Source organism: Periplaneta americana, chromosome 11 (assembly GCF_040183065.1).
Source record: "Periplaneta americana isolate PAMFEO1 chromosome 11, P.americana_PAMFEO1_priV1, whole genome shotgun sequence".
NCBI classification, from domain to species: Eukaryota; Metazoa; Arthropoda; class Insecta; order Blattodea; family Blattidae; genus Periplaneta; species Periplaneta americana.
The window spans coordinates 79,185,743-79,199,302 of record NC_091127.1 but is presented as its reverse complement, the minus strand read 5'-3'; the positions used below and the strand labels follow the sequence as shown (position 1 = coordinate 79,199,302).

The following is a 13,560-nucleotide window of genomic DNA, read 5'->3' as shown; positions in this document are numbered from 1 at the left end:
ACTTTGATCATCAAAAATGTCTTCTTCATGGAATGCCTCTTTTTCTTAATTAAGTTTTTTTGTGTGTGTGTGCTGCAATACGTTTTTGTTTTGCATTTTTCTCTTGATATTTCTACGTAAGTTCTTTTATATATTATGTACTACTAGTAAGCACAGTCGATGTCTTCTTGGCTTTTCGTTTCCTCTGGAGCCTATCACGGTATGAAGTGAAAGGGACAGGGTTGAATGTTGCTGTTAGCACCTGTGTCATTTTAACCGAACATATGGTAGTTTATGTCATATTAATCCGCAGTGCCATCGGTGATTCATCCGAAAATATTGTGAACACTGTGTGGTCTAGTAAAGCTTTAATCCTTCTTAAACAAAGTTAAAAGAGTGCATGACGCGATCAATAATAATTTTACACGAAATGTTAAATTCTAACAATGCAGTCGAATAAATATTCGAGGAAGGAAAAAAAATGAGTGCTTACCTTTTAGCTTTCTGCTCGTATCAGTAAGAAAAAATCCGACTGATTAATGTCATTAGGAACAGAGTTGACAATCCACCTTTCTAAATAGTATAGTAGGCCTACTAGTGGTACTGTCACAATCGTTTAGTCAAAACCTTTACTATTGTCATTTTACCAGAGTATGTCATTTTAGGCTGATTTTTCCCTATGTTAAATGAAACTGAAGTTAATATTGTTAGCATAATTAAATATCAGTAACAATATAAAATATCAACAAGTGACATGTAAATTCTCATTACTCGTATTGTTTACATACAACTTACTTACTTACTTACAAATAGCGTTTAAGGAACCCGCAGGTTCATTGCCGCCCTCACATAAGCCCGCCATCGGTCCCTATCCTGAGCAAGATTAATCCAGTCTCTATCATCATATCCCACCTCCCTCAAATCTATTTTAATATTGTCGTCTCATCTACGTCTCGGCCTCCCCAAAGGTCTTTTTTTCCCTCCGGCCTCCCAACTAACACTCTATATGTATTTCTGGATTCGTCCATACGTGCTACATGCCCTGCCCATCTCAGACGTTTGGATTTAATGTTCCTAATTATGTCAATACAATGCGTGCAGGTCTGCGTTGTGTAACTTTCTCATTCTCCTGTAACTTCATCCCTCTTAGCTCCAAATATTTTCCTAATAACCTTATTCTCAAACACCCTTAATCTCTGTTCCTCTCTCAAAGTGAGAGTCCAAATTTCACAACCATACAGAACAACCGATAATATAACTGTTTTATAAATTCTAACTTTCAGATTTTTTGACAGCAGACTAGATGACAAAAGCTTCTCAATACAAATTAAAATAATTATCCTACCTATGTGTTATAATCAAGGAAGGTCCACCGCTGTGGTGTAACGGTTAGTATGTTTGACCGTGAATCGAGCGAGCCTGGGTTCAAATCTTGGTTGGGACAAGTTACCTGGTTAAGTGTTTATCCAAGGGTTTCCCCTCAGCCAATTGAAGCAGAATAGCTGGGTAACTTTCTGCGTTGGATCTCGGACCCATTTCGCCATCATTAGTAGCCTATTCTTCACCTCTTTCACCATCATCTCCGTTTCTTTGCCCCTTTGCGACCGATGTAGAGTGTGCTGCGGGGGGATCTGTACCGCGAGGGATCTTAGGGTACGCACATCATTCCATTCTGGATTGTACAACGGGTCCACTCAAGCGGGCTGCGTGTGAGGGCAGTCCCTAACCCGTGCCCTTCCTCTTAAGAGGGACTAATAGGTATTTAAGTAAGACGGTTGAGTAGTTCAGTTTGTAGAGCAATTGATTATGAATTGGAAGCTTCCGGGTTCAATCACGGGTGATGGTGATGGTGGTGGAATTATTTTCTTTGTCAAAACTTTTAGAACGGCCTCAGAGTCCATTCATCCTCTTGCCAAACTCAGCATCGGATGTTTTCCGAGGATTCCGGGGGTTAACACAGGTCGGAGCGTGGCGCCTACTGTACCACCTCATTCCATTGTCGAGGTCATTAAAGCATAGAGCTCTCCGTCTGTGATACGCATGCGTCTTCATGGCGTGCAAAAGAGATATTTTTATATTTAAGCCTAATCATTTCCACATCACTTCATGAAGATTGCTTATTCAGTTAGTGCGATTTGGCGTAACTGTAGCAAATAAGTAGGCCTACTCTTTCAGAGGTAGATTTTTTAGTAGGTTATTTTACGACGCTTTATCTACATCTTAGGTTATTTAGCGTCTGAATGAGGTGAAGGTGATAATCAGGCTTCGGCCTAGGGACACAGAGTAACCAGTATGAGGTTTAGAGTACACGGAGTATAAATGACGTCATGACCGTGTGCAGTCACCCGACTGCAACAGCACAGGTGGGTCCGTAATGTGCATTATCGTTGTGTGTAGGCCTATTGCTGCTTGGCTGCGGTACGTGTAACAGGCTTCGGCGTAGGGACACCTGATTGAAGGTTACAACTCAGTTAATACTTTAATGGTAGACATTTATTGCCTATACTACGAATGTAGCCCACTGTATATACTTATCTGTATAGGGTGAAATATATTTTGTGCCGTACTGTGACGGACTGGTTACATGTTGAGATATGAAGTAACGGCGTTCTTCATCTCCCACTCCACTTGACCAACAGAACACTATCGTCCGTGCGTTCTGAACTTCATGAGTTTCTGTGCCCAGGACCGAAGCCTGGTGCTAATGCCGGTGAAATGAGTCCGGGGTCCAGCACCGAAAGTTACCCAGCATTTGCTCATATTGGGTTGAGGGAAAACCCCGGAAAAAACCTCAACCAGGTAACTTGCCCCGACCGGGAATCGAACCCGGGCAACCTGGTTTCGCAGCTAGACGCGCTGACCGTTACTCGACAGGTGTGTGTGGACTTCAGAGGTAGATAAATGGAAACTTGAATGTATGTTTACCTGAAGACTGATAAATAAGTAGGTTCTATTTCTGAAGTACACAAAAAAATTCTTATTTACGTACAAAAACATTACGTAAACTTCATTTTGTATCCTATAGATAATACCAACATAACGCTTTAGTTATTTGTGTGCCTTGTTATATCTTAATCGACAATGTCTTTTTATTTCGCCCTTTTTTTTCTCCTGTACTAACTTGTGAACAGGTGCAATTTCATTCACGAGCAAAAGATGCTCCTCATTGCTATTGCTTTCAATTCGACAGGGATTTCATACGACCCTCTCCTTCTGTATAAATCTGAATGTTTTTGGATGTTGAAATCAAGGGGGGTTTTACCGGGTTGAACCCCACCCCCTTGAACTTAAAAAAAATACATATTTAGATTTGAGTATTTTTTTTATCCATAATCGTTTTTACTGTCAGAGTAACAAAATTTGCGTCGACATAAGGCATAGTCCTCCTATCCCTCCTTCAATATATTTATAATGCCAGTTTCATTCTTTATCTTTGGTGAGTTCCATGTTCCATTATTGTGTTTAATAATTAAATATATGTAAATATATTTGATTGTTTCCATGAATTCTTCTGTTATGTAAAGTAAAGTCTGTTACCTATCATATACAAATAGCTGTTGACTAAATTATATAGGGTTATATATGATTATATGATTATTGTGTAAGTGTAATAATGATACAAGCATTTTTATTATACAAAATTAAACAGACGTTAAAATTTATTAAAAATAGGATGGCTGTGAAAAACGTATCAAGGATTTTATAAGAATATTCATGAATATGTTCTATTAGAACATAGTATAATATTAATAAATATACCGTAACATAATAATAATAATAATAATAATAATAATAATAATAATAATAATAATAATAATACACAACATTTAAAATACCGATAATGTAAATTGTAAACAATTTTAATAATGACCCCTTTTCCCCCTTGAGAAAAATTTTGCGTTCGCCACTGCGTGGAATTATGCGCATATTTTCTCTTTGTCACTGGTCTTTTTCATTTATTTCCATCAAAGAGGCAAAGCTTGAAGTAGCCTAATAGAAACACATATCAAATTTGAAATCCAGCCAACTCCGGATATAGTGAACCTCTGCGGACTTGGATATTCGTTCACTATATCCGAGGTTCACTAAATCCGAAGTGTCTCTCCTCTAACCTTAAATGAGAGGAATGAATGAAACTGTGAACAAGAAAATAAAATACTTTACAGTAATTAAAATATTTCATTTTTGTGGAATGGATTACACTGTATACTGTATTTAAACTATGCTGTCGACCCATGTCCACTTGCGAAAGACCACGTTCAATATAACTTATAATATTCGCCTTATCTTCCAAAGAAAATACTTTACGCTTCGACATTTTTATACAGTACATTCACTGTTCGAATATTAGAAACAGGCTGATCAGGTAGAAATGACAAACGCTGTTATGGTGTGACTGCGTACTCAGCCTTGGAATTTTTCGGTTCACTTAATGGAAACTGGGAGAGGGTTGATGGAGTTTGATAGCCATCGGAATCTTACCTTCATTTTTATGCTCTGGACATAATGTCCGTCCCCTTCTAATAAAAGAAGGGAATTTCGTTTTCCGTTGTTTTGATGCTATCATAATGGAAATGTTTCTAAGAACAAAAAGCAACACTTTGACGGTGGAGGATTAGAAATAACAGTAGAGTAGTGTGCCTGAGAACAGAATGGCAATCCTTCGACGGTAGTGAGGCAAGGTCGTCATGCGTTGCCTGGATTAACAATACAGCTCACTGTCTAGGAATCACTAGCCCTACCTTTGTCCTTGGACTAAAGGAGTAAGAAACTTATAATGCTATTCTCAACACATTCTTTCAATTTAATACAAGAATGTCTGACTTCAAATAAGAATTTGTCAGGATACAACTCTTGTAACTTCAATTTTCAAAGTTCACTATAACCGAAGCGAGGGTTCAATACAAACTGAAATATTAATGTACATTTTAATGTATGCGGGTCGGGACCAACGATTTAGGTTCACTATAGCTGAATGTTCATTACAACCGAGTTCATTATATCCAGAGTTGACTGTATGTAAAATAATCATTTCCTTTGCTGATTCAAGACAGTAAACACTGCTGAACTACAAATCCCCATTGCTGGCACTCTGGCAAACTGATTGACATTGACAAACTACCAGAAGAGAATGCAGTGAATGTTTTTGGCTGAGAAATACTCATGTTAACGGTACCGTACCTCAAACGTAACGGCCGCAAGCGACAGAGATGTTACGCGACTACACTACGATTGATAACGGAGACTGCTGTCTATTCACATCGCCTCTTGTTTAGTTTACCCGGTAATGTGGAGTGGCTACTTCACGTTCCAAAAACTTACTATCGTCTCTTTTGCCAGTAATTATCATGCTGGCCGTAAGATGCGAAGTTCACGGATTTATATCGGACCGAAAACGATGGACATTTAGTATACGATACAAATTAATATGACTTCCTTCAGAAAGAAAGTGAAGCCGAGAGTCACGTATTATTTTAATTGAATTTCGCAGGGGACAGTACCACCCAGCAACATCTAGGTGCATTTCCAACATACACCGGCTGACTACGCTACATACCCAAGTTTCGAGCAGGCAACCCCACTCGTCCTAGGCCATATAAGGCTTCTCACACCCTTGAGTTTTTTAGCAGCGCTTCTCAACTGCGCTCCTAAACATAGGCTATTATAGCGCCACCTCAAACTTCTAGTTTCTTTCCAGGCACTTGCAAAGTGATTCAGATGAGAAAGGCCTTATACCACAGTCTAGTATATACAGTCACGGAGCTCAATACGTAGTAAATATGCATCCATAGATAGTTGCTAACCACTAGGATCGCTACTATCGCCTCATTACATACATTGCGAAATAGTACCTGCACAGTCTATTGTTCCTAGTACCCTCAAAACTCAAGCTTCGTGACTGTATATACTAGACTGTGCTTATACCTTATTTGCTAATTAGAAGGAGGAGTATTTACGACGTATACATAAAATATTGGGACATCCGATCATAAAGATTCGTGTACTAAGTGGCCAATTTTTTCTCTTTACAATGGCTTTAGACAAAATGATGCTACCTTTTTAAAATTACTTTTTCAAAACTATTGCTATGTTCACTCCATCTTGAGTCCCATAAAACTGAATGTAACTCTACTGTTGTCACGCCAGGAGAAGTCGCCTGAAGTACTTAGAGGGGGCGGAGGGGAAACAATCGCGCATGCGCACCGCGCTGTTCACTGCAATATTCCTTTTTCACAAACATCTACTTCACGTGTCTAAGAGTCTTTGCGACTTCGTGAAATAATAGTGGGGTTTTTATTGTAGTATTTATTAGTTTCAACAGGACGATTGTTTTCAATATACCGCAAGTCTTTGTATAGCTTTAGTTATAATTTGCTTTTCGTGTTAATAGTGTTGATAATGATATAGTTAATAGAGTTTATGTTATGTATACTGTTAGTTTAGGTTTATAGCGTTTTTTGTTTATTGTAAATATGTCGACAAAGAGGAAACAAGGATTGACAATCTATAGTGAAGCAAGGAATATTATTGCAAGTGTAAATTAATTCTGTGATGAAGAAAAAGAACAACAGTGCCTTTGAATTCCTCTTACGAAACCTACACTAAAGGCAGAAAAGTACTCTAATCTATCCACAAGAACAATACAGCATATAAGGAATGAAATGAAAGATTGCACACAAGAAAGTGCGTTGTCAACACCTGAGGGAGAAAAAAAACGGAAACGTCCAGACTACCGAAACGCAAATGTAGATGACTTTGACGGAGATGGACAAAAAAGATATAATTGAGAATTTTATTTGAAAATAAAATGAGGGCCACCGGCGTAGCTCAGGGGGTAACGTGTTTGCCTGCTGATCTGGAGTTGCGCTCGGGCGTGAGTTCGATTTCCGCTTGAGCTGACTACCTGGTTGGATTTTTCCGAGATTTTCCCAAGCAAAAGGCGACTGTCAGGTAATCTATGGCGAATCCTTGGTTTCATTTCGCCAAATACCATCTCGCCATCATCAATTCAATCGACACTGAAGAAGCTAGTAGTTGTTACAGTGTCGTTAAATAACCAAGTAAAAAAGAAGTAGCACCAAACTGCAACAAACTTTCACCCCTGCTACAAGAGAGAATTGATTTGAAATGAAAGACAACATTAAGACGAATACTGAAGGAAAAAGATTTCGGGTGGAAGAAGTGTGCATTGAGAAAAAAAATAATTGAAGAGAAAAACACTGTAAATTAGAATGTTTGAATATATCTACAGCAAATAAGAAAGCTTAGGGAAGTAGAAGAACCGATTTTGTATCTGGACGAGATGAGGATAGATAGGCCTACCAATTTAACTTTTCCCAAGTGCTGGCAGGATAAAAATGTTACGGGAGTTTTGACTACCATAGATGTGTCCAGAACACTCATTGTTGTCCATCAGGGTGCGGGCGGTAGGGCTAATGGCTTTGTTCAGAGATTCGAGTTAATATACACGGCTGGAACATATACAGACGATTATCATGGACAGATGATTCTCCAACAATTTCGAAAAATGTTATGATAGTCATAGCGACAACACCGAAGATGCGGAATCTTTTATGTCTGACTTTGTTCCCTTGTAGCCAAGTAAGTGAACCGAAGTTTTCAGGTCAGAGCGTAGCGTAAAGTTCCCCCGTCCCGCCTATCTACTCCCCGCGCCAACTCGTAGCGCGAAGACAGTACTTCATTAATAAGACTTCGATATCAAAACCCATGACAGTAGTCTATGTTTCAACTTCCCAACCCCTCCCCTTTCACGAACTTTTAACATACCGAGCGAGGTGGCTCATGCGTTTCGCATGGACCTCGATTCGGGTGTCCTTGGTTCGATTCCCCGACCGACCAACCTGACTGTGATTTTTCCATGGTTTTTCACAGATAGATAGATGGATGGATGGATGGATGGATGGATGGATGGATGGATTCGTTCCATAATATTCTTACATTTGCTTTGTAGCATAGAATAAAGAACATGTCCAATTCTTACGTGTAACATGTGAAATGCAAATATGAAATATGTACGGAATTAATATCTTAATAACAATAATACTTTATACAATGCAATATGTTTACCATTTAATAGTATTAAAATATTTACACAGTACTGTGTAATGTCAAGAATTCATGTACAGAATAGAAAGTGTGAGATATTAAGTAATTGTTTAGTTTTACCTTAAATAAGACAGGGTTTTGGCTATGATTCTTAATGTCTTCAGGAAGACTATTGAACATTTTTATCGCCATGTAACGTACTCCCCTTTGATAGCATGATAAATTTGATGATTGCGTATGAAAGTCATTCTTTCTGCGGGTATTTATACTATATATGGCTGAATTAGTTGGAAATTTTTCTTTATTACATAAGAGGAAATTTATTATAGAGTATATGTACTGATTTGTTAAGGTCAGAATCTCTAATATTTTAAAAAATAATCTACATGATTCTTTAGTCTTTTTTGCTCCAACTATCATTCTAATGGCTCTTTTTTCTAATAATGTCGGGTTGAAATTTTCATTGCCACGGTCCATTCCTCTTCCTCTCCCGTGTAGAAAAAGAATTTAGATTTCATATCATTCATCTTCTTCATTTCATTCCATAGAAATACGTCTATTCAGGTCAAGACGCATGTCTTCGTCCGCAACCGTTCCTGAGTTTCGAGCCATTCTCTATATCTCTGCCAGGATCCATTCCTTAAGAACACTTTCAAGGGCGCTTCGATATCTTGGAAGGGTCGTTGGAATGGATCCTGTGCTGCTTGGTCACCTTAGCGGTATGAACTTGGGGCGGGGGGTAAGGGGTCCTAAGTGGATGAGAGGTCACATGCGGCTGGTGGGCTAGTACACCACATCCTCATTCATCTCATAAATTCGGGGTGCAAAATAGGCATCAGTATGGCCAACGTATAAAGGGTCGTCCCTAACCTGCCCATAGCCACTCTTAGCTAACCTAACCTAACCTAACTTTTAACATCTTTCTTCGACAATACAAAAATTCTATGCTTGGTAAAAAGGACATAAGTCAGAAATTGATTGTTTTGAGTTATGACCTCCATGTGAATGCAAAAATATACTTCTTCATATGGTATAAAGGCAGTGGCGGCTCGTGACTTTTAAACGTGTGTGCTACTACAATAATAATAATAGTAATAATAATAATAGCACTCATCCTAATAACCAAAATTAAAGTCAATTCTCCTTCCTGTTGGCGAACTTTTCTATCACCTTAGTATTGAAAAATGTTATGTTTTATTTAACGACGCTCGCAACTGCCGAGGTTATATCAGCGTCGCCGGTGTGCCGGAATTTTGTCCCGTATGAGTTCTTTTACATGCCAGTAAATCTACTAACATGAGCCTGTCACATTTAAGCACACTTAAATGACATCGACCTGGATATATGTCTAATTTTATGAACTAGAAGAATTGAAAACGATGGGTAAAAACCACATATCTAATAGAAAAATAAATGTTTCATATCTAAATATATTTTTAATAAATGGAGTTTTAGGTACTAAATACATAAGTTGGCTATTCCGTTCTGGCTACTTTTTGGTGAGCACGGAAGGGACATCAGTTTGTAGAGGTTTTCGGTGCTTGCGGGGAAGTGAAAAGGGTAACTGAACCACGCGCATTTCTCCATGTCGACATCTTTCCTGTGCTTAGCATATCTCGCACTACAGTGGAGGGTGAATGATGAAACGTGTCAAGGTGGACGATTCAAATGCTTTAACAATATGGAATGGAAACATACGGTAACTATTTAAATTAAAGAAATATTTTTGAGGCTTTTAAAACAAAACATATTTTTCTCTCTTACTTTTATTATGTGCTGTAGCACATGAGCACATAAGTACCGGCCGCCCCTGTATAAAGGGCATATGTCTATCCTCTTCCATTATGATGTAGAGCAACAGAGTTCCAGCCCATTATGATGATATTGATCCTAATTTCAAACTTTGCTTTTGCTCTACTGACAACGTGCAATTTATGACTTATGCCCTTTTTACCGCGTACTATAGAATTGACCAATAAAAATCATCTGAGGATTCTGGAATTTAAGTGCCATTACGTTTTTATCCCTTTAAAGACCCGTGAAATATCTTTTAAGAAAGTGATTTAATTTTTTGTGCATTATGCCCGGATAAATTGACTAAGAAAAATCAAATCAAAATCCGTTCAATAGTTTAGGGAAAATCACCAGCTCTCCATTTGTAATACATTCAGTACTTGACGGATACCAGGTTCGGCGATGTAATGATTTCAGGATTAGACATTTGTTTGGAATTCAACTGAAGGTAAAAAATGGATCACAAAAAGAAGATTGGGATGCAACGAGTATCAATGGAAAGAAAGCAAGGAGATTTATAATTCGTTGTCAAGGACAACAGCCCAAAGGGAAGACGAAGAAGAATGGAAAAACATAAGAGATAACTTGATTCTTCATCTGTATTAACAGGCTAATGTATCTTATGATTATACTGCGAAAATTCATGCAATTGCATATTTTTATTGAATTGGCTTTTAATCTTTTATCTTTGCCGACCATGTCTTATAGGTTAAAATAAAGTCATGTAGATGTAGCATATTTTCATATATTGGCGTTGTTTGACTTAAATACATATTTTAATTTAATTTGCATATCTAAAAGCATTAAGTATAATTAGTGAAATAGATTACTAGCCACCGATGTATGCAATGGAGAGGGAATAGTACTGGTCACCATATCCCATTACCGCCTAGTTTAATTGCCTCATGAGTGATGTCTTATTGGTATCACTTATGAGGTTCCAACCAGTCTTTGAACTGTTGACTAAACGTACATACTGCACATACATGCATGCATCCATCCATCCATACATACATACACACACACATACATACATACATACATACATACATACATACATACATACATACATACATACATACATACATGTAAGAGTATTTCCGTCATTCGATCTTTTTCCCCTCCTTTTTTCAAAACCCTCATGGGAAGATTTTTAATTCGTTCATTTTTCATTATCAACACTTGAACAACAAGGAAAGAAACTAAATTCGATTCATAACAATTGATAACTTCAGCTATCGTCGGTTCGTACAAAAATACTCCAATCGCTTCCTGCGATGTTGAGAGAACCTTCTCAGCATATAAATTAGTTTTCACTGACAAACGGAGGCACTTCTCTCTGGAAACTCTCGGAAAGACATCAAAAGAGTACATCTACTTCAAAAGTTGAGACACGTTTCCAAAAGAATGTTAATCCAATAACTTTAATATAATGATATTAAGTTATATATGTTATAAACTTATAATATTGTTACTATTTTTTCTGCATATATATTATTTTCATTTTCAGTGCATTTTTGAATAAATTTAAATGCATAAATTTATGCATATTTTCGAACTTTTAGTGCATAAATATTGACAGTGTGCTTATAATTTATATATAGAGCAGGAGTAGGGGAAGAAAAAAAGTTTAATTCATTATTTAAAGAGTAAAGAAAGAGAAGAAAGATGCAAATGATGCATTTGATGCCAGAAGCAAAGGATATGATAATAACATATTCAAAAAACAGAAAAGTAAAATACGCTAATAACATATTCACATTAGATAAGAGGAAGAGAGTTAAGTGACTAATCTGGGGATCGAATAATCTCTAAGAGCTATATAAGAAGAAGAAGAAGAAGAAGAAGAAGAAGAAGTAGTAGTAGTAGGGAGTTCGAATGCCTATCTGAAGGATAGAAATTACGGTTAGGCCTATTTAAGAAACGAAGAAGATAATTTAAAGATCAAGTTCAAGGATAGAAAGGATAATTACATATTGAAAGGACAGAAGAAGAAAGCCTAGTTCTCCCGTTAGAGGGAGAGGAAAGCTTATTGACCTTATTAATTTAAGTGATACAATAAGTAGAGGAAACGCGAATGGCCTAATTAAAAGACAAGAAGATTAATTGCGAGGACTGTGCTCGCTAATTCAGTGTGATATTCATTACCTGGTCTGCGTGGCGGGGTCGGACACGTGAGCTATCCACTCTGCCACGAAGCTGGTGAGCGACTTGACCCATCGCCTACGGAAGCTCGCGTTCTCCAAGGAGCCGAAGATGCGCTCCATCTCGAAGTGGCCATCCTTGTCGGTGAAGATCTGCACGGTGGCCTCCAGGCCGCTGTTGTGCCACAGCGTCTGTCCCAGCTCCGAGCTCTTGAAGTGCTCCCAGTAGTCGTACAGCGTCTCCATGAAGGGCGGCAGGTACGACGTCGCTTTGTGCTGGTGGTGGTTGTGCTGTATCTTCTTCACATCGCCTCCCTCGTCGCCGGCGCCCAGTAACACGGGGAGCATGTTCAAGAATCCCTCCCAGCCTCCACCGCCGCCACCTCCTTGCGCTGCCATGAAGCTCGTCGCCAATCCTATCATAGACTCCCAATCGACCCCAGCGTCCTTACCGCCTGCCTTCTTACTTTTCCCTTTCTTTATCTCGTTGTTGTTGACATCCACGTTGTCGTCCCCATTGTCACCCATTGCCTGATTGGCGAACATGCTCACCATTTGCCCTATTAGTTGGGGATCTATTCCGCCTTCGTTGCTCTTACCCTGGCCTCCGGCAGTATTGGCTAGAATTGATCCTAGCCCTGATAAGATGTCCGCTGCATTAGTGCCGTCATTGGATTTGGCTGCCCCCATCAACATATCTCCTAGATTTCGTCCTCCATCTGATTGCATGAAGTTCTGCAACATACCTGAAACTGTTGCGGGCCCAACACCACCTGGATTCTTAAGCTGATCTTGAAGCAAGGCCTTCACAGTTTCTATCAGAGGATTCGGATCTTCCTTCTGTGTCTGTTGAGCGCTGGTTAAAGCTAGTGTTACTAATAACACGATTGTTTGAAATAGCGATACGTTTCTTCTTACGATACACCCCATTTTGAACATATGCAGTCTTGTTACCTAAAATGATATTCAAGTTAAATAATAAACGTTCATATACAATACGTAAAACCCATTTAAATTCATATACTATGGTATAATTAAAAACAAGTTTCAAGTATGACGCTTCAAATATAAATGTTTGAATGTAATGACACTGGTTCTCTTGATCCAGAGCAAATGGACGAAAAATATAAATATATAAAAATTCAGTCAACGTATTACACTGTTCTTATCGACACAAGCTACACTCCTCGTTGTAGGAAAGTTTCACAGAGTCGAGCGTTGTTGTTAAAAGCGAAAGCAAGGAGTACCGTGCAGTCCGCAAGACAGTTCACTTCTGAGGGCTGAGGCAGGTGTAGGCCGACTCACCGAGGCGCGTAGCGGTTCCCGGTACACGTCAGCTGAGTTCTATCTACTGGGCCAGGATACGCGCTAGACAGTCATAGGCCGCCGTGTCCTACATCAACAATTGAAAATCCATAGAGTCCAGGGAGGGTGCTTCGTCACGCAGCAACCCTCAGGCAGGTCACGAGCATGCCAGATGCGCACCCAGGACCTCTAGAATTGATTAACGGTGCAACGAATGGCGCACATTTTTTCGACAATCCAAATAAGAAATATAAGTGTAGGTATTCAGCCT

The 13,560-nt window shown here is 38.8% G+C and overlaps 1 protein-coding gene across 1 annotated transcript in view; it reads right to left on the bottom strand.

The window, feature by feature from the left end:
- LOC138709121 (uncharacterized) overlaps positions 1 to 13,350 on the bottom strand; it is a 50,900-nt gene extending 37,550 nt beyond the window's left edge. The window contains exon 1 of the mRNA XM_069839656.1: positions 11,989 to 13,350. Within this exon, the coding sequence (XP_069695757.1) occupies positions 11,989 to 12,923 (935 nt within the window). The 5' untranslated portion in view covers positions 12,924 to 13,350. The remainder of the gene's footprint in view (positions 1 to 11,988) is intronic.
- Positions 13,351 to 13,560: the final 210 nt, after the last annotated feature.